Source organism: Mus musculus, chromosome 2 (assembly GCF_000001635.26).
Source record: "Mus musculus strain C57BL/6J chromosome 2, GRCm38.p6 C57BL/6J".
Lineage (NCBI taxonomy): Eukaryota > Metazoa > Chordata > Mammalia > Rodentia > Muridae > Mus > Mus musculus.
Window position 1 is genome coordinate 36,175,275 of NC_000068.7, and position 20,785 is coordinate 36,196,059.

General features: G+C 44.5%; 1 protein-coding gene and 1 long non-coding RNA gene across 4 annotated transcripts in view; both read left to right on the forward strand.

Annotated features, from left to right (window-relative positions):
- The window catches only part of Mrrf (mitochondrial ribosome recycling factor), a 54,625-nt gene extending 39,615 nt beyond the window's left edge, over positions 1-15,010 (forward strand). For 2 of the 3 annotated variants that reach the window (XM_030251998.1, XM_017319228.2), the window contains 2 exons: positions 1,841-2,000; positions 13,801-15,003. In XM_030251998.1, coding sequence (XP_030107858.1) covers positions 1,841-2,000; positions 13,801-13,878 — 238 coding nt within the window. In that variant the 3' untranslated portion in view covers positions 13,879-15,003. Of the gene's footprint in view, positions 1-1,840; positions 2,001-13,800 lie in introns of all 3 variants that reach the window. The other variant, NM_026422.2, reaches the window with a different exon arrangement.
- A 1,661-nt stretch (positions 15,011-16,671) lies between these two features.
- Positions 16,672-18,455, forward strand: Gm46735 (predicted gene, 46735). The gene is made up of 2 exons (NR_166059.1): positions 16,672-17,221; positions 17,260-18,455. It is a non-coding gene; the product is annotated as a predicted gene, 46735 (long non-coding RNA).
- The last annotated feature ends 2,330 nt before the right edge of the window (positions 18,456-20,785 follow it).

Sequence of the window (20,785 nt, forward strand, 5' to 3'; positions counted from 1 at the left end):
CAGAGCAGAGCATTTTGTTATAATAAGCCAACCAGTGGCTTTTGAGACAGGCCACTCCAGGTTTGACATCACATAATATACCAAACTATACAGTCGGGCTGTAGGCTAGCCTGTAGGGCATGTTGTTAATTAATGATTGATGAGGACCATAGCTGGGCTGGTGGCTCTGGGTGCTATAAGAAAGCAGGCTGAGAAAGCCATGGGGAGCAAGCTAGTAAGCAGCACGCCTCCATGACCTCTGCATCAGCTAATGCCTCTGGGTTCCTGTCCTGTTTGAGTTGCTACCTTGATTTCCTTCAATGATGATCAGTGATAATGAAATACATCCTACTCTTTAGATCTAGTGAGGTATATTAGATAGGATAGTATGGCTTATGCTGCAGTAACAAGCAGTCTTCATATCACCATGGTTTATAACACGTCACTGTGGTTTGTAAGAGCTGAGTGTACTTTGTGTTAGGTGCTGTTCTTTATAGTTATCCTAGACCTGAGCTGATGGAGGGCCTATCTCAGCTTGTACTGTGATGCCAGAAAACACATGCTGCTTCTAAAAGCTTCTGCCCTAGCATCTACATACTCCTTTCTCCCACAACAAAAAGAATTTTAAGTAAAGACAACCTCTGAGCCGGGCTGGTGGCGCACGCCTTTAATCCCAGCACTCGGGAGGCAGAGGCCAGCGGATTTCTGAGTTCGAGGCCAGCCTGGTCTACAAAGTGAGTTCCAGGACAGCCAGGGCTACACAGAGAAACCCTGTCTCGAAAAAACAAACAAACAAAAAAAAAAAACAAAACAAAAAAACAACAAAAAAAGACAACCTCTGAAGACAAAGCAGCCAGCTGAGTTAGTCCAACGTTTTTATATACGTTTTCTTATATCATTCAATTTGTGTAACCTAACCTCATGGTGAGGAGCATGTGTTCCTGCTTGTCCCTGTGAACAAGAGACCGAACAGTTCCTGTGAGTGGACCTAATGACCTGCCACGTTTAGACCAGCTAGCTGTTCCTCTGTAGTCCCAGTAAGTTCTCACACTCTGATAAATGTCTGATTCCCTTAGCAGTGGGATGAAGTTCTGCTGTCCTCATCCTAATCCATTACCTCAGCTCCTAGTCCTTGGCAGTTACAAGATGGGAAAAGGAAGGCAGTGGATTTATGCTGGGCTGTGTTGTAGATTGTCATGGCGCTTCGATGGGAAATAGGAACTGCTGTGTGTGGTCAAATGCCTTTCTTTGTGGTGTACACTTGTCCTTATGATGAAGATGCTGATAATGTAAACTGACACATATCTGAGTGTGGCATGCTTTTAATCCCAGCACTAGGGAGACAGAGGCAGTCAGATCTCAGTTTAAGGCCTGCCTGGTCTAGGGTGAGTTTTAGAATGGCCAGGGATACACAGAAAAACCCTATAACATGGAAAAAAACAAAATAAATTAAATCAAATGTGTCAGGGTCAATGCTCAATGAGTCATATGCTCATCTTACTTAGTTTCCTCCTACCTGATAGACATTAGACAGCTGTCCCATAGGCAGCTGGGAAATTTGAAGAGAAGGTATGAGAAGGTATGCATCTTGTAAGTAGCTTGGTTGAGTTTTAACTTGGGTCTGCCTAGCCTCTCTAGTTCCTAAGTGTCTCTTACTTGCTTTTGCCTGATAACTCACCAGAACTAAACATGTCCATTGACATCTGTCAGCAGTGTGAAGGTCACGAGCTGACCGAGCTGACGGCTCAGAGTTATAGACTGTTGGGCTAGTGAACAGAATAGTATGAAGTTCTTGGCTGGAGGTCAGTGTCTTACTAGAAAGAATAGTTTTGTTGAACTTGTGTGTTTGTCTTTTTTCCAGAGTAACCAGGGAACACAGAGAAATGCTGGTAAAATTGGCCAAACAGAACACCAACAAGGCCAAAGAAAATTTACGGAAGGTTCGCACTAATGCAATGAATAAACTGAAGAAGTCAAAGGACAAAACCTCGGAGGACACCATTAGACTCATCGAGAAGCAGGTACTGTTGCTAACAGATGGAACATCTGTGTATCTCGCCTGTGTGCTCATGCTTGGAGCACTCAAAACAGAATGCTCTGGTCATTTAATTCGCACGATCAGCACCTCATCTCTATTCTAAGACTAGCCCACTGTTAGACCCTGGAAGGACCCACAGGAACAGAGAAGATGCTGTTGATCCTTGATTGGTGCTAGGTTCTGTTCTGTGCTGGACACTTTATTTCATTTACCCTCATTACTACCAAATCAGTTAGAGGCTGCAGGTGTAGCTCAGTGCCTTGGTCCACTCCCCACTGCTGAAACAGTAGCACAACAGAGCTGTAAGGGACAGTGAGGAGGATGGTCCAGGGAAGTTTGGGGACTTCTGCAAGCTCTCTTGCTCACAGTAGTAGAAATGGAATCCAACCCTAGGCAAACTGGCCCTAGAGCTACTAGCTTTGCTTTCTGATTACCAAGGAGTGAGCAGCTATGATCTCTGTGTGCTGAATGCTGGTACTCTCGGAGGGAAGAGGCAAGAGACCAGGGACCAGGGACCAGGTAGCTCAGCGTGTACAGAGGTATGGTGTTTACAGTTTCCACTTGGACCTGCAAGTCTTCTTTTTGTTTGTTTGTTTGTTTGTTTGTTTGGGTTTTTGTTGTTGTTTTTTTTTTTTTTAATTTTCTGAAATAAGGTTTCTTTGTATAGCCCTGGCTGTTTTAGAACTCACTCTGTAGACCAGGTTGACTTCACACTTACAGTGATCCGCCTGCCTCTGCCTCCTAAGTACTTGGATTAAAGGTGTGCACCACCTTTGATCCTGCAGGTCTTAATCCTAGGATGAGTCTAGGCAATGAGTAAGAAAACAGAGTGGCCATATCATAGAAGGTTTTATGTACCAGAGTGAGGAGTTTGGATGTGAACATGTCCAGAGCAACCCATGGCGGGCTCTGCATCTGTGTCAGTTACCAGTAGCAACCCAAAATGGGATGGTTTAGAAAATCCACATCATTTCTTATTCTCCTTTCTGTGGGGCAGCTTGGGTGTAGCTGTTCTAGGTTGAGCTGCGAGCTCAGCTTCACATCACAGGTTGGGCTCAAGTGTGCTTTATATATCTCACAATCTTCCAGAGTCAGCAAGTGCCGAGAACATCTTTCTTGGCAACAGCAGGTCCCAGTCCTATAAGTCCAACCACCTAAGCTCATTTTAAGGACTAGTTCTTGCCCCTTCCCATTGGCTAAGCTTGTTCTTCATCCCAAGCCAGATAGCATTGTTGCCAAGAAGTATATATTTACTTCATAGAGGTCTGGGTGTGTGTGTAAATATTTGATGAATAATGAAGGTGTCTGGGACTTAGAGAGGTGATTCAGTCAGGAACATGTTTGCTGTACAAGAATAAAGACTTGTTAGATCCCTCAGAACCCACATGAAAGCTGATCGTGGAGGGCTTGCCTGTAATCCCAGCAGAGGGTTTGGAAGGCTGCGGAGATAGGAACTCTGGGCCTCACTGGCCAGAATTCCAGCTGAAGGTGAGCCTCCTGTTCAGTGAGAGACCCTGACCCAAAACGCAAGATGGAAAGTGATTGATAGAAAAGACATGGTCTTCACATTTGTGTGCACATATGTACACTTGTACCCACCCCCGTGTATCTGAGGCCTGCTCCAGATTCTAAGTCAGTGAATCTGGAATGGTACCTGGGAATTTTTAACTGCTTCCTGGACAGTTCTCATGCAGTAACTGTCTTGAAAGATCTCGTTTTTCAGACAAAGAGATCATACATGTACTTATGAAAAGTAGCTGGTAACCAGGTAGACACTGTATGGGGCAAGATCGGAGACAGGAAGGGGGAATTTATCAGGATTTAGAAGATGGACTGAGTAATATTCAGTGTCAAACAGTGTTTCATAGGCCCCATACCTGCTGTGTGCACAATGAAAGCATCGTGTTAGGAGTTGAAAAAGAGATGGGGTAGGATGGGGCGTGAAAGAAGAATAAGCAGGCAGATCAGGAATCACTACCTCATTTTGGATCAGTAGTTAGTATTCTGGTATAGGCAGCCAGCAATCGCCTGGGGGAATTTTGATTGCTGAATATTGCTCCTACATTTTCTTACTCAGTACATTACCTAGAAATGGGTTATACTTTTAAATATTTTTAACATTATGTATACATGTGTGTTTAGGTGAGGGATATACAGGTGAGTGCAAGTTCCTGCAAAGTCCAGAGGAGGGTGTTAGGTCCCCTAGGGTCGGGGTTGGAGTTGCTAAAGCACCTGATATAGGCGTTGGGAACTAAACTTGGATCCTCTGCAAGGGCAGTAAGTGCTCTCAACTGCTAAACCACTTCTAGCTTTGAAGCGTGTGGTTTAAATGTTTCCCTGATCATTCTTCAAACACACACTGTGAAAGAAGAAACAGAAGCATGTGTGCAAAAGAAAAGCCATCTGCAGCTGCTGTCCTGTGACCTTGGAAAGGTTGCCTGACCCTTGAGTCTGCTTTTCCTGTAAAAGGGTTTGGTATTTCTGTTCTGAAAGGGCTCCTGGGATGTTAGAAGGTGCTGTTAAGATGCCTAGCATTTAAGTCCTCTCCTGCTTTCTACCCTCCTGTGCTTGCTCAAAGGGACATTCATAGGTTAAGCTATCTCCCCATGGAGATATCCTAGGGGATTCCATCTCTGCAGTGGACACAGGGCCTTTGTGTGCTTCCTGGTAGTAGGCTGCGTGGACCTCCCAAGCTGCCAGACTCCTCTCCTCATTCAGCAAGTTGGAGTCTGCCTTAGAGTACAGAGTCCATGCTCCTTGAAAAAGGAAGAATGATCAGGTAATCGGTGTTCTTGTTAAAGCATACTTGACAGAGACTTCGCCAGCAGCCTTCTCGCTGCCACTGGCTGACCATCCTTTTCAGGTTGTACTTTCTGTCCAGTGTTTCCTACTGCTCTTACTCTTTCAAAGTGAAAATCCTTTGTTGTTCTGATACTGAGCTGATTCCTGGTTACCATGAGACAGAATGAAGAGTCACTTATGTCTCAGTTGAGCAGAGGCGGCCATTGTCAACAGCTCAGTGGGATCCTGCAGAGGTGACATCTCACCTCGCACAGTGTCATGGTCTCTCAATGTAAAGGTTTATGACGAGTATATGTCATTTCCATGATAATTCTTAGCCTTGTTAACAATCTCGCTTACAGTTGTGTGTTTGAAGTTTGGGTAGGAAAACAGTCGGAGGCAGCCTGTGCACTCGGCACCATGTTCCTTTCTCCTCTCGGGCAGCACTAAGAGGTGCTTGCCATTGCCTTTGTTTTTTGTTTTGCTTTATATAATTAACGCTGCTGGCTGATTGTTCCTTCAACAGTTTAAATTTATTTGCTACCTTTGCTCTTAACTATCAAAGTAATATCTGCTCATTATAAAAAATGTAAAAAGACTGTTTAACAGTTTGGAGGAAAATCACCCCATAAGTGCAGAGTGTGGAGATGTCGCTCAGAAATAGTCCTTTTCTTTTCTTCAGTACATAGTTTCAAACAGTATTGACTATGTAGTATATATAAATTTTTTAGTCCATGTTTAATTTCTCATTTGTTATTAAAGGCACTGTTTATGTGTTTGGAAAAATTTTGCAAATGGCTACTTCTTATGGCTGCTAAATAGTTTATCTTGTCATATGCAAAATTGCCTCTTAGAAGCTCTGCTTTGAGGTATTTTTATTTTAAAAATCTTGTTTAATTTTTAAAAATTATATTAGCAGGTTACAATGAAAATCTTCTTTATACATCTTTATGTTTTCTTAGGGTGGAACATGCCAAGTGTAGATCAGTGAACAGAGAAATGCATTAGTTGCTTATGTCTTGTCTCCCCAGTGCTGGGGATTGGACTGAGAACCTTGTATACGCTTTGTAAGTGCTCTACCACTAACCTCTGCCCCCAGCCCAGAAACGCATTATTTTTAAGGTTCTTAATATATCTTTCCCAAGTCACTTTGAGCTTTAGAATATAAGTGTCTCCAGCATACATGCATGTTTTCCTTTATTGACCTGAGATGGGACTCGTGAGCCTCTTGCCCAGGTCTTCTGAGTGCTGGGTCACAGGCGTGCACCACTGTACCCGGATTCTTTTACCTCTTGCTGGGTCCTAACATTAAACTGAGGTTCCATTTTTATGAGATATTACCTTGCTGTGTAACCCTAGCTGGCCTGGTACTTGTCCAGACTAGCCTCAGATTCCTCATAGTTCTTCCTAGTCTCCCGAGGACAAGGTGTCTTAGGTAGGTAGGGTTTTACTGCTGTGAACAGACACCATGACCAAGGCAAGTCTTATAAAAAACAACATTTAATTGGGGCTGGCTTACAGGTTCAGAGGTTCAGTCCATTATCATCAAGGTGAGAGCATGGCAGTATCCAGGCAGGCATGGCACAGGAGGAGCTGAGAGTTCTATGTCTTCATCCAAAGGCTGCTAGTGGAAGACTGACTTCCAGGCAACTAGGGTGAGGATCTTATGCCCACACCCACAGCGACACACCCATTCCAACCCGGTCACACCTATTCCAACAAGGCTACACCTTCAGATGGTGCCACTCCCTGGTCCAAGGATATACAAACCATCACATAAGGATTGCAGGCATCTGTCACCATACCTGGCTGAACTAAAAGAATTTAATGTGAGCTTACAATTTGTCTTCAAATCATCATCTTTTACACTCTTGAGAAATGTTTTTAATATATTTATTTTTAAAATAACCTTGATTATAAAAAGCATTCCACACTAAAATTAACCAGACTAAAAGTCTGTATAGCTCACTGAGCTTCTGTACAGTTAGAACAGCCATTTGGGGGCTTAGAAAGATGCTCAGCAATTAAGAGCACTGGCTGCTTTTCAGAGATTCTGTTCCTAGCAGCCACATGGTGACTCCAGCCCCAAGGGATCTGACACCCTCTCCTGGCCTCCCTGGGCAACAAGCACGAACATGGTGTACAGACACACAAACACCTGGACACTAACCTTGTTAACTAAGGCTGTCCTGTCTACTTTACATTTTTATTATTGGATTGATTTTTATCCACCTGTCCACCACCATGACAGGATTAGAACGGAACAAACCATTAGCTTTATATTCTCTTTCAAAATTTATTTGTATGTTCTTATTATTATGAAGCTTTATAGCTTTCATAGAGGATAGTGTGACAGATGCCTAAAACCCTTTATTTTTGATTTATGGCTTAGGAATATCTCTAAGAGAAATTGTCGACCTTAATCGGTGGGACTGTGTATGTCATTAGTGTGCTATGTATAATAGTAGAAAAACTAGAAACTAAGTTTCTGAAAATTTTTATGTCCATTGGAATTATATTAATTGAAATCTATATAGAGGTTTAAAACATATTTCATTGATATGGACATTTTAAGAATTATTTCTTTCTTTCTTTCTTTCTTTTTTTTTTTTTTTTTTGGAGGTAGAGTTTTTCTGTTTAATACTTGGCTGTCCTGGAACTCATTTTGTAGACCAAGATATTCTAGAACTCAGAGATCTGCCTGGCTCTGCCTCCCAAATGCTGGGACTAAAGGCATGTGCCACCACTGCTCAGATGGCTTTAGTATTATTTTTAAATAGTGGACTGAACAATAACATTACAGTTACATTTTTATGAAGAAAAGCTGCGACTGGAGAGATGGCTCAATCGTTAAGAGCACCCAGATTCAAATACCATCTACAACTCCAGTTCAGGGGATCTGACTTCTGTGGGCACCAAGCATGTGTGTGGTGCACATACATATATGCACAAAAGACACTCACATATAAAGTGAAATGAATAAGTCTAATAAAAAAGTTTTAAAGATACATAGGCATACAAAGATTGGTAACTTGTAATTATCAAAATATTCAGTGATGGGATTCGAACAGCCTTTTATTTTGTGAAATTGACCTTCTCTTTTTAAATCATTTCAAAATTCTTTAGAGGCCAGATTCTCTTGAACTGTTTGATAACAGTATTTCTTTCATCTTTGGTGTATACGATTGAAATGATTGAGCTGTGGGTCTGTCTCAGTCATTGTGTCTGCCCCCAGTTCCCTTAGCCCTCAGCCCAGGCAGCTCTGCTGCAGGACCAAGATGTTCCTGCTCAGGACTCTTGACATCTGCCAGCCTGCTGTGGTACCTTCGCTTCAGTTTGCCATAAATGGGCCTGCTGAACATTAAAGCATTTGGCAGAAACCACCAGTGACTCTGGCCAAGATCCTTTCACTGCTGTCTTTCTCTGTGAAGCAGCACTCTCTGAAATGGAGGAAGCTGGTGCTGGTGCGGCTAAAGGAAGGGAGGGCCTCTGCAGGCAGGAGGCTGACAGGGCTAGACCTGGGAAGGCCAGCCTCATGAAGGATGGCTTGTGTGGGCCTGCCCAGAGCTGGGCTCTGTGCTCCTATGACCCCCTTCTCTGTCCCTGTCTTCTTCTATTTTCCTGAACTTGTAACCAGCAGACACAGTGATGGTGGTGCTGGTGCTAGTGGTGATAATGCCATTTACTTTTATAAAGTGAGGCCTGAGAGAATGGTTCTTGCTTTGGAGTCGGGCATTCAGACCCTAGCTCTTCACCTTCCCAGCTGTGAGAGTGAGCTAATGACTTCGCTCATCTGTGAGCCCCTGTGCTCACCTGTCAGGTGGGACGGTCTGTGCCCATCTCCAAAGTGACAGGAGGACCAGCAGGCAGCACACAGGCTTAAATGTGACTAGTGTGTGATCACCCACTCTGATTTCCGACCTCGTGATTTTAAAGAAAATGGAACTGACCCTTTCAGTGATCCCAGCACAATGTGGCTGAATAAGGAAGGAGTAGGCCAAGCACTGTGGAGTACGGTTGTCAGACATCAGGAGCCACAACATGTCACATAAAAAGTTAGTGGACAGAGCAGAGTGGGCAGAACAGTCTTGCCCAAATGACCTTGGCTTAGTTCTCTGTAGAATGAGCACAATAACTGTTGGGTCTCCTTTATAGGGGTAATGTGGAATGGTCAGATTTCAATAAATGAGTTAACAGAAACATTTTATACAATGCAGCTGCTAGGTGAAACCATGCTAAAGGAGACAGACAGCATTTCATGTGTCATGTGGAATGTCACCCAGTGCCTGTAGTACTCAGCAGTAGGAGCTGGCGGGCGGGGTGACATTAATCATCTGTCTTACACAGTCAGACATGGAAATGGTGAGCCTGCAGGTGGACTGTTCCCAAGGGCCCTTGGACCTATTAGCTGTAAAAAGTGAGTAAATACTCTTGATGGATTAGCTTGAAGTCAGAAAGTGATGGTAAAAGTCACAGTAACACAGCCAGCATTTGCATAGGATAACCAGATTATTGCATGCCTGCATAGTCTTGTTTTTACTAAACTGCTATCTGAGGAGAAGGGACTAGCACCCTCAGTTTGATGGGTGAGAACACAGACTCAGAGTGGAAATGTCACTTGTTCATGTTCTTCCATGTTATCAGATTGTTAGCCTGGGTCTTCCCCTCAATTTCTCAGTCCTTCTGCCCAGATAACCTTACTGCAGCCTTCACCCTTGGCTGGCCCAGGCTGGCAGCCTGCGGTGCTGGTGTGTTGCTAGCACTGCTCCTGGCCTACACAAGACAGCTCCAGGGACAGTAGCATCTCAGACAGTTGTGACTTGACTCCTGAGGAGAGAACAAGCTGCCGTTCTGAATCTAGCCACTCTTCCAGAGGATCTGGCAGCCCCCAGGAGCTGTGCTTTTCCAGCTGAAAGCTGTGTAGCTTTTAGCATGGTGAGGGCTTGGCTACTTTCCTGCCTGGGACCAATTGCTGCAACTCCTTTTTCGTTTCTGCTCTTTCAAACTATGTATTTAGTTCCTAATTCCTGGCTGAGGCCTGTGGTCGGTGAATAAAGATGTCAAGCAGCTGCCGTGCTGCCGAGCATGCGGATCCACAGATCTGCACACTGGGCTAGCCCTCAGAGCTTCCTGCCAAAGCTGCCTGCCTTCATTTCAACCCCACTTAGACTTAGAAAGGAGCATGCAACACCCACCTACTAAATCATGTTTTCATTTTTAGAAAGGCATGCATACTTATGGCAGAAAAACAGAGAACTTTTAACAATTTTTCTCTTAATAAATACTTCCTGAGAACTTGATATATGCTGTGTCTTAGGTGTGATATGACCAATACAGACCTAATTAACATGTTGTTTATCTTCCCATCACTAAAAGATAGAATGTTAAGATTTTGGTATGTTATATACATATGTGAAAGGAATTTAAATAAAGTCACATAAATGGGGGAGACAGTGTCTCAACTAGACATCGAATGTCACCAAGTAAAAAGACATAAATTTTATGCCACCAAATAAAACCTCCACTGCCAAGAATGGGTTACATTTTGTTGAGTTGTTGGCAAAAAGTTCCCATAGACCACTTCTCTTTAAAAACAAATCTCAAGGAGTCACTCGGACTATTGATTACTCTCTAACCTGGTGGCAAGCCCTGGTGCTGAAGACAGCTTAGTTGTCAAACATGTTGTGGAAGGAGCTGGTTCCCAGCTAGAAGCTTCACTCCTACCCACTAGCTTTCATGGTACTAGGAGTTACTTTGCATGGTCCTGGCAGAGAAAAGTAGTCACTTTCACCTAGCTGTAAACCCTGTGACCTACTACACATGCTTGCCTGCCAGATATGTTCATGTAAGAATGACACACACGTTACAGGAGTAACTAATCCACTCCCTTTGTTTGTTTGTTTGTTTAATGTTTTGTTTGTTTGATTGATTGATTTAAGGCCCATTCCATGTAATGTAACCCATCCATGACACTTATAAAGTGGCCAAGAAACTGAGACTAGGCAGGTAAAGTGGCTAAGGGAAAACCTACCGTTATTATTCTGCTGAAGGAACCTAGCGATAGAATGACTCCTAATGACATTCTGCTCTACTCATAGAACAGAGTGTCGCATAACCCTCATCAGAAAAGCTTCTTATTGCAATAGATGATAACACAGAAACCTACAGCTGGTCAAAGGCTGAGACTTTGGGGCACTCAGCCCTTAAAGGGTTGCTTTGTCAAATCCCTCCTCTGAAAGCTCAAACATTTGTGTGGAAGAGGAAGGCAGAGGATAGTTAAGAGCCAGAGGTGGAGGATGACTCCACGGAAACTGTGCCTTCCGATACAACAGGACCGATAGACGTGAGCTCACAGAGCTGTGACAGCAAGACCTACACAGCTTTGAACCAGACAACATCCCAGCATGGAGAAGGGGAGTAGACACAGGGCCCAGCCCTAACCAAGGAGCTATTTGTGGATGATACCTTCTGGAAGAGGGACAATCAGTTTTCTCTAATGGAGCGTCACTGGATGTGCCCCACGTCCAGGAGTTATTGACCACAGTAAACACTACATTTTCCTTCCTTCCTTCCTTCCTTCCTTCCTTCCTTCCTTCCTTCCTTCCTTCCTTCCTTTCCCCTTCCCCCCCTCCCCCCTTCCTCCCTCCCTTCCTTCTTTCTTATATATAGAGAGAAGAAATGGAGACAGAAAGAACATGAAGTTGGGTGGGTAGGGAGGTGGGGAAGGTCTGGGAGGAGTTGGAGGAGGAAAAGGAATATATTATGTATGAAAAATGCTTAATAAAAATTAAAAGATTTTGGGATGTGTCTTTGTTTTTTAAGTATATAATTTTTGTTTAAATATTTTATATATTAGTTCTAATACAGATATTCAAACAGAAGTTTCAATCTTGAATTATTTTTCTTTAATTGAAAAAAATATGAACATGTCTCCAAGATATTAAGAATATCTTGGAGCATATTTCAAATATATTTTTTATTATTATAAATGTAACCAATGCTTGATTTTTTTTTTATTTTTATTTATTTTTTATTTATTTATTTATTTATTTATTTTGGTTTTTCGAAAAAAACCAAAGCTGTGTAGCCCTGGCTGTCCTGGAACTCACTCTGTAGACCAGGCTGGCCTCGAACTCAGAAATCCGCCTGCCTCTGCCTCCCGAGTGCTGGGATTAAAGGCATGTGCTACCACGCCCAGCTCTGATTTTTTTTTTTTTTAACTATTCAAAATTAAGCCAGGGGCTGGGGAAGTGGAGAGTTGGTTCCACAGTTAAGAGTGTTTACTGCTCTTACAGAGGACCCAGGTTCAGTTCTCATCACCCACATCAATTCCAAGTGATCTGACAAGCACTTTATGCCTCCTCAGCACCTACACTTAGTGTAGTGCACATAAACTTATGCAGACTCATAGAAATGTTAAGGTTTTAAAAAGGACAATATAAACATCTTTACACCTAGAACTTAAGCATTTAGAAGCTAAGGGTCAGGAAGTTGGCTCATTGATGAAAAACACCTGTTATTCTTCCCAGATTCGGCTCCCAGTACCCACATGGTAGTTCATGACCATCTATAACTCTAGTTTCAGGGAAGTCACAAGGCATCAGGCACACACATGGTACTGATACATGCAGACACTCATATAAATTACAACAACTTGGGACTAGAGAGCTGGCTGAATAGTTTGAAGTACTGGCTGTTCTAGAGAACCCAGTTTTGATTCCCAGCATCTCCATTGTGGTTCACTATAACTCCAGTTCTAGGGATCTTACTTGCATGCTCTTCTGGTCTTCTCAGGCACTGGTCACATTCATAATAACACACACATACACATAGCCAAAGCACCCATACATAAAATATTAATTATAATAAAAGAAGAATGTTATGTTCAGATCATGTTTGCTTGATAATATCCCAGTTGAGACATTTGAGGATTAGATGGTATAAGCATTTGCATCTATTTGAATTTCTCCCTGTGATATGGGAGCTTATCCATTCACGGTAGCTTGCTGGGTTTGAATATTGTAATTAGAAACCACAACATCAAGTTTTGTTAGCAATGACAGCTGAAGGTGTATCATGTTTTAATTTGCATTTTTGTGTCTATTGAATTCCCTATGTTTGTTGATCAGATGTGCATTTCTCTTTCTGTTTACCTCTGAGGTCTTATATCCGTTCATCTAAAGGCTTTCTGAAAGAGAGTGGCTGAGGTGTAAGATGTTCTACAACAGTGGTTCTCAACAACCCCATGTGGGGTCAAAGGGCACTTTCATAGGGGTCACATACCAGATATCCTGCATATCAGACATTTACTTCACAATTCACAACAGTAGTAGAATTACAGTTATGAAGTAGCAACAAAAATAATTTTATGGTTGGGGCCACCACAACAGAATGAACTGTATTAGAGAGTCACAGTATTGGGAAGGTTGAACCACTACTCTTGGGGCTTAATAAGAGGCAGCTAGGCTGGCTTTTCTGCATTGTATTATAGTTTTAAATGGTGGCTTGTAGAATCAGACTTCTATAAATTAAAGTTCAATATTCTGACTTTCTGACTGTTGCCCTGAATAAATAGTCTGTCTTGGTTTTCTTATCTGTAAAAGATGAGTAATCAGCCAGGCAGTGGTGGCACACACCTTTAATCCCTGCACTTGGGAGGCAGAGGCAGGCAGATTTCTGAGTTCAAGGCCAGCCTGGTCTACAGAGTGAGTTCCAGGACAGTCAGGGCTGCACAGAAAAACACTATCTTGAAAAAAACCAAACCAAACTAAACTAAACAAAACAAAAAAACAAACAACAACAACAAAAAAGGAGTAGTCTTACCTACCTTGCAGGAGTGTTGTTAAGAATCTGTAACAATATCAACATACATTTCTTAGTGCAGAGAGTGGATAACCTCAGTTAGTGTGAACTTTGTCACTCTCAGTTTTTCCCAGTAACCTTTGCATGTTTCAGAAACATTTGTCCCTACCCCAGTCATCAAACTTCAATTGTTCTTACAGATCAGCCAAATGGCAGACGACACGGTGGCAGAGCTGGACCAGCATCTGGCAGCAAAGACCAAAGAACTCCTTGGATGAAAGTCAGCAGTCACAGCCGGACACCGAGTCCTGTGTCTGCTCATGCCGTGGGTGGCAAGCTCGTGTCTACACTGCCCTGACCATGCACCCGAGGCTGATACTGCTGCGCCTCCATCGTCTGCTCAGTCTCCTGTTGGGATGCTCAGATTTATGGAATCTCTTCCTTGTTCCCGTGCACAGGCTTGTTCTGCTCTGAATCTCCCCTTGTGAATGTCTCTGTTGGCAGAGGACCTTTACTCTGGCAGTGACCTTGACTGTGGTGTCACCACAGCACTAGGGCCGCTGTCAGGCTTAGCAGCTCCTCTCATCAACACAGGAGCCTCCTTTCAAACTGTGAATCATACCCTGCCCTTGTGTTAAACTCATTTGGATTAATGTGGGCCTTCAGTCTGACTGCTGATGATCAAGCCTAAATAAATTGGAAAATAACAACCACAGAAGAAAGATAGAGTGGTTTGGATGGAAGAACCCCAGAACTTGTTTATAAAGCAACCAAGGGCAGTTTTTGCCTCTGGGTTGTCCTCCCACATGCTGTTCATGTGGGCCAAGCTTCCGCTCCTAACTAGCCCTGTTTACTGTGCCATCAGTTGCCCGCTCTGGGCAGTCTCTCTGCCTCCAGAGCTAGGCCCCGGTTTTGGCTGGGCTCCTCTTATTTCATCCTCTGTTTTTCTTTTCTGTTAGTCTATATCTTGAGAAAAATTACCAGAGAGAATGACACAGAGTACCGCTTGAAGTTGTCCATGTATTTATGTTGTAAAAATTGGTAGCTGCTCACCAAATGCTTTCCTTCTCTCTCTCATTTCACTCTTGTCTCTGTCAGCATTTACTTGGTAATGAGCTACTGTTTTTCCAGGGCCTGTCTCCCTGGCCCTTGTTTTCCTTTTAATTGTTGTGTGCCATGCCATAGCTTTTGTATAGATGTCAGGTCAGACCTCGCCCAGCTCTTGCACCATGTGGGGTCATGGATGGAACTCGGGTTCTTGAACTTGCACCAAGTACCCTCACCTGCTGAGTCACCTCCCTTGCTGTACTGCGGCTTCCATGCCAAGTTAGGTTAGTCTTTCCCCCTTCTCCTGCAGTCATTCATTCAATTATAATAAAGCTACTTTTAGGCATTATTTGTAATCACAAAGGAGACAGATACAGACCACCTACACTTACAAATATGGAAACGACATGACAGTGTTAGGTACTGGATCCTCCAGACCGTGGGGTGGGAAAGTGGGGGGATATTTTATTTTCCTTTCTTTTTCTGATAAGAAAGTCTCTCTACATAGTCCTAACTGTCCTGGAACTTACTCTGTAGACCAGGCTGGCCTTGAACTCAATCCTCCTGCCTCTGCCTCTCAAGTACTTACTTTAAAGGTGTGGGCCACTACACCCAGCTAAGGGACATTTCCATTGCTCATTATCAGCCTCAGTTTACATGATGTAAAGTTTCTCAAGCTTGTCACACAGCTAGCAAGCAGCAAAGCAGAGATAAAGGTTGTAGGCTTGATTCCAGGGTCTGTTCTTTCCACTGATGCCAGAGGTCAAGTGATCATTCCACCACCCCCACCACCACCACACACACCCCAAGCGGTTCTCCAGTGCATACCAGCCAGGTGTCCCATACTGAGTCAGTTCTGAGACATAAATACCTATAGAGTCTGGGGTTTGGCACTGCACCCTGGAAAATGCCCTATTTCTGACAGCAATCGCAAGTCTGGACCACACAAACCTAGTTCCCAGCCCCCTCCTTTGATCCGGTTAATTAGCCAGGATGCTACTCGGGGCTTGGGAGGTAGGTTTACTGGCTTTTTATAAAGCATGTTCTGAAGAGTACAGATGAGCAAGATTCAGGGGGTTGGGAGGCGGGGGCGGGGGGTGGGGGGGTACTGGGAAGTGGGAATCTGCTCTGAAGCACCTTGGGTGGCCATGTTCCTAGCACTGACAGATCCTCTAATCTGAAGAAGCCACTGCCACCCGCTGTCTTTCAGGACCTAGTGGGCACCAGCTGTTTATCGGGTGCCCTATTGTGTGCTAGAACACAAAGGCTACACTGAACTGAGTTGCCCTGCCAGTGCCTCAAGCAGGAAGGTCTGTTCCCGTTCTAGGTGTGAGGTGTGTGCCTGGGCTGGCTAATAAGCCTGCTGCTGCCTCTGCCCACACTGCTGGAACCTGGTGAGAAGTAGCCAGTGGGAATTCAGGATTAGGATGAGCTGAGGATGAAAGGAACTGACGTGCCCTCCTCCCCACCTTCCCTACCCTCAAAGCCAGAGACAAATGGGAAGTTAGACTGCCAGGGGAGAGCGGCATGAGCCACACAACAGAGGCTCTGCCAGGGTTCAGTTCTGCGAGTGGCCAGAATTCTTGTTGCAAATGTGCTGCTCAAAGATGCAGGATTTTTTAATAAACAGAGGAAATGATAAATTATGTTGTAACTCCACTCCAAAGGCATTTGGTTCTTAACAGCCAGATCCTCTGTAGTCTTTAAATAAACAAAACTTATTTGGTGAACAGACGGGGGGGGGGGGGAGAGGAGGGATGAAAGATTTTCAGTACTTGGGTTCCACATGTCAACAATTTCTCTCCTGTGTGTATGTTGGCCAAAGCCATATATCATGATCAATGAATAAAGGAGAGCCCTGAGCGCAGGGCGTTGAGACAGCTCAGCAAATGGTTTTCAGCTGATTGCTCTATTCCAGTCGATATTTATCACAGAGGCTCTGCTGCCCTGTGTGTGAGCGATGTGTTGGTGGCAGAACCAGAAGGCGACTACCTGATTGGGTGTGCTGAGGTAGCAGCATGCAGGAGCTGGTAACTTTGTCCCCTTCTCCCCTGACAGTCTTAAGAAGAGCTATCTGGGCATCAGAGTTCTCACACTAGCAGAATTAACTACCTTCTCTATTCAGTTCAGTGGCTCTCAAAGTCCCATGGAAAATGCAGTTTTAGCCTGTTTAAAAATCTTTCTTTTGGTATACATGTATGTACACGAGCACAAAAGGAAATTTAAAATTTTTTTAAAAGAATTTTAGCTGGATTGGGGAGATGATTTGGCTGCTAAGTGCTGAGTGTGCACACTTGGACATACGATTTAGTCCTCATCACCCACCTAAAAAGCCAGACATATAATCCCAACACTGAAAAAGCTGAGAAAGACAGATCCCAGGAGCTCACATGATCCCCCATCCCACTGGAGCCCAAAGAATGAGTGTCCACTTCAGTGAGAAAGCCTGTCTCAATAGAATAAGTAGTCACAAGATGGTACCTGACATCCTGCTCTGACTCCTGTGCTCATTTGGCTGCATGTACCTGTACACTCAATGTGCCCCTAGACACACAAATGCATCTGTGTACTCACATGTGCCCCTAGACACACAAATGCACCTGTGCACTCACATGTGCCCCTAGACACACAAATGCACCTGTGCACTCACATGTGCCCTTACACACACACACACACACACACACACACATGTGCACCTGTACACTCACATGTGCCCCCACAAATGAACCTGTGCACTCACATGTGCCCCTACACACACAAATGCACCTGTACACTCACATGTGCCACTACACACACATGCACCTGTGCACTCAAATGTGCCCCCCCACAAATGCACCTGTGCACTCACATGTGCCCCTACACACATATGCACCTGTGCACTCACATGTGCCCCCCCACAAATGCACCTGTGCACTCACATGTGCCCCTACACACACACACATGCACCTGTGCACTCACATGTGCTACCCCACAAATGCACCTGTGCACTCACATGTGCCCCTACACACACACAAATGCACCTATACACTCACATGTGCCCCTACACACATACACACATGCACCTGTGCACTCACATGTGTCCCCCCACAAATGCACCTGTGCACTCACATGTGCCCCTACATACATATGCACCTGTGCACTCACATGTGCCCCCCCACAAATGCACCTGTGCACTCACATGTGCCCCTACACACACACACACACACACACACACACACATGCACCTGTGCACTCACATGTGCTCCCCCACAAATGCACCTGTGCACTCACATGTACCCCTACACACACACACAAATGCACCTGTACACTCACGTGTGCCCCTACACACACACAAATGCACCTGTGCACTCACATGTGCCCCTACACACACACATGCACCTGTGCACTCACATGTGCCCCTACACACACACAAATGCACCTGTACACTCACACGTGCCCCCACACACAAATGCACCTGTACACTCACATGTGCCCCTACATACAAATGCACTTGTGCACTCACATGTGCCCCTCCACAGACACAAATGCACCTGTGCACTCACATCTGTCCCTACACACACACAAATGCATCTGTACACTCACATGTGCCCTCCTCCACACTCAAATTTTTAAAATAATTTCTCACTACTCTTCTTTGTTAGCCTCATTTAAAATGAAGTATGGATAGAGGAGAGCTACTTGTTCATAGTCTGGTTTATTTTTCTGAACCCTAAGCTGTGTGGCCATCTGTCCATGTGTATATGTAGACAGTCCTCTCCCCTGCACTACTGTTACTTATAGACTATTAAACTATGGTATGTTTTAGTAATCCAGTGCATTGAAGGCTGTTTTTACTTATTTTTTTTCTTTTTGATGATTAGAAGATCACTATTCACCAGATTTATGACTTTTGGGTGTAAGCTCACACTGCAGAGACAGACAAGAGGCTGAGGCCAGCCTAGGCTAATCCCATCTTTTTAAGACGTGGGTGCAACAGCTCAGCAAGTAGAACCTCTTACTGCTAGACCTGACTGAGTTCCATCCGAGGAACCTGCAGTGGAAGGAGACGACTGACTCCACAGATTGCCCTCTGACCTCCGTATGAGTGCCTTGATACACATACTCACACAGATAATAAGTACTCATTAACTTTTTATTAAAAGCAAAAAAACCCCAAAGATGCTTATTCTCAGGTGAGCTGGTTAATTTCACTCTTTGTCCTGTAGCTGCAGACATGTTTACTGAATGTCCACTGTGAACTATGCACCATGCTAGACCTTAGTTAGCATGCAAGACTCCACTGAAATTTAGTTGACGTAGGTACTGCTGTTACCTGTGTTTATATAACCATAGTCACACAGCGTAGCAAGCACTAGAGCAGACCTAGATCTAACTTTGAAGCAGTGTGGACAATAATGGAAGAGAAGCCCCTTGCTGAACAAAACAGCAAGCCATTTCTGATGGAAAACCACCTAAGATAACATCAGTAGGCCCTGGCCCTTGTCAACACCCAAGGATACAGGAGGGTCACAAATCCACACCTCACATGCTGGCAACTTCTCTAGACCTGTCAGAGAACATAAGGTGAGCAAAATGACAAGCATGTAGCCAATAAGGGTATAGTAGCAATGGCAGCAGCAGGTACCAGGTTTGCTATGTGCCTTTTGGGTTGCAGAGTGTGCCTTCATCTTTCCCCCTTGGGAGCCATTAAGCCCAACTCTGCTGTTAGGAAAGAGCCTTTCCATGAAGACCTGTGCTCCTGAAGCTGCTGCCGCCGCCTTCTCTCTCTGCGAGCGCAGCTTCCCTGATGCACAGCTAAGGAGCAATGCCCATGCTGAGGGCAACATTTACGCGCACCCGGGAAATAAAGCTTAGAAATAATCTTAAGCGGGGTGGTGGTGGCACGTGCCTTCAGATCCTCCAGTTAAAGGCCAGCCTTGTCTACAAAGCAAGTTCTAGGGCTGCCAGGGCTACACAGAGAAACACTGGCTCAGGGAAAAAAAAAAAAAAAAAAAAGAAAGTGAGAGAGGGAGGGGCTGGAGAGATGGTTCAGTGGTTAAAAGCAGTAGCTGTTCTTCCAGAGGACCCAAGTTCAATTTCCCAGCCCCCACATGGCAGCTCACAACTGTCTGTAATTCAGCTCCAGGTGATATGACACCCTCATGCAGGCAAAACACCAGTGCACATAAAACAAAAATGGAGGAGAAGTGGAGGGGGTGGGGGGAGAAGAGGAGAAAGACGAGGACGTGGTTGGCATTGAGCACTGTCCAGTAGATCTCCAGGACTCTTCACCTCAAAAAACTGAAATCTGTACCCATCAAACAAGCACTGCTTCCATCCCCACTTGCAGGACCCTGGGCCAGTACTGTCCCTTCTCTTTCTAGGATCCTCCTGTGGAGACTTACACAAAACCTGCATGTGAATGGTTTCTTTTATTGGGCTAGGTCCTTAATATTCATGTTACAGAATTTTTCTTTTTCAATGATAAAGAGTATTTATTCATCCATTCATGAGTTATATCTGGGTATTTACAAAGCTTCTTGCAATCATTTTACATTGACAATACCAATGTGTTTAGAGACCTCACCTGCTCTGTAATGTTGACATTAAGGCTGAGAATAGTTGCTTCTGCTCAGAGGGAGGAGGGTGTTGACTAAATGAGCAAATAGTGATGCCCTTGGTCTCTCATTCCATTCCAGTCCCCTTCAATCCTTCCTGTGCTTAGAGTAAAATAAACCTGAAAAGAGGGTCCCAAACTTCCCCGGAACCCCATCCCCCACTCTCATCCCTCTCCCTCTCGTTTTCTTCCCTCCTCCTCTTTCTCCTCCTCCTCTTCTCCCTCTCCCTCTCCTCTCTGTCCAGTAAGTTCTCTCTCTCTCTCTCTCTCTCTCTCTCTCTCTCTCTCTCTCTCTCTCTCTCTCTCTCTCTCTCTCTCTCTCCTACACACACACACACACACACACACACACACACCTGCCTCTACCTCCCAAGTGCTGAGATTAAAGGTGTGAGCTACCACTGCCCAGATCCCTTTTATTGCCCCACCCTGCACTTCCCAGTGAATTAGACGACTTTTTAGCCTAGTGTCCATTGGCTTCCTGCTTAGGTATCTCTTCAGGAAGTAACTCTCACAACCACCCTGGTCCAACCACCACTTGG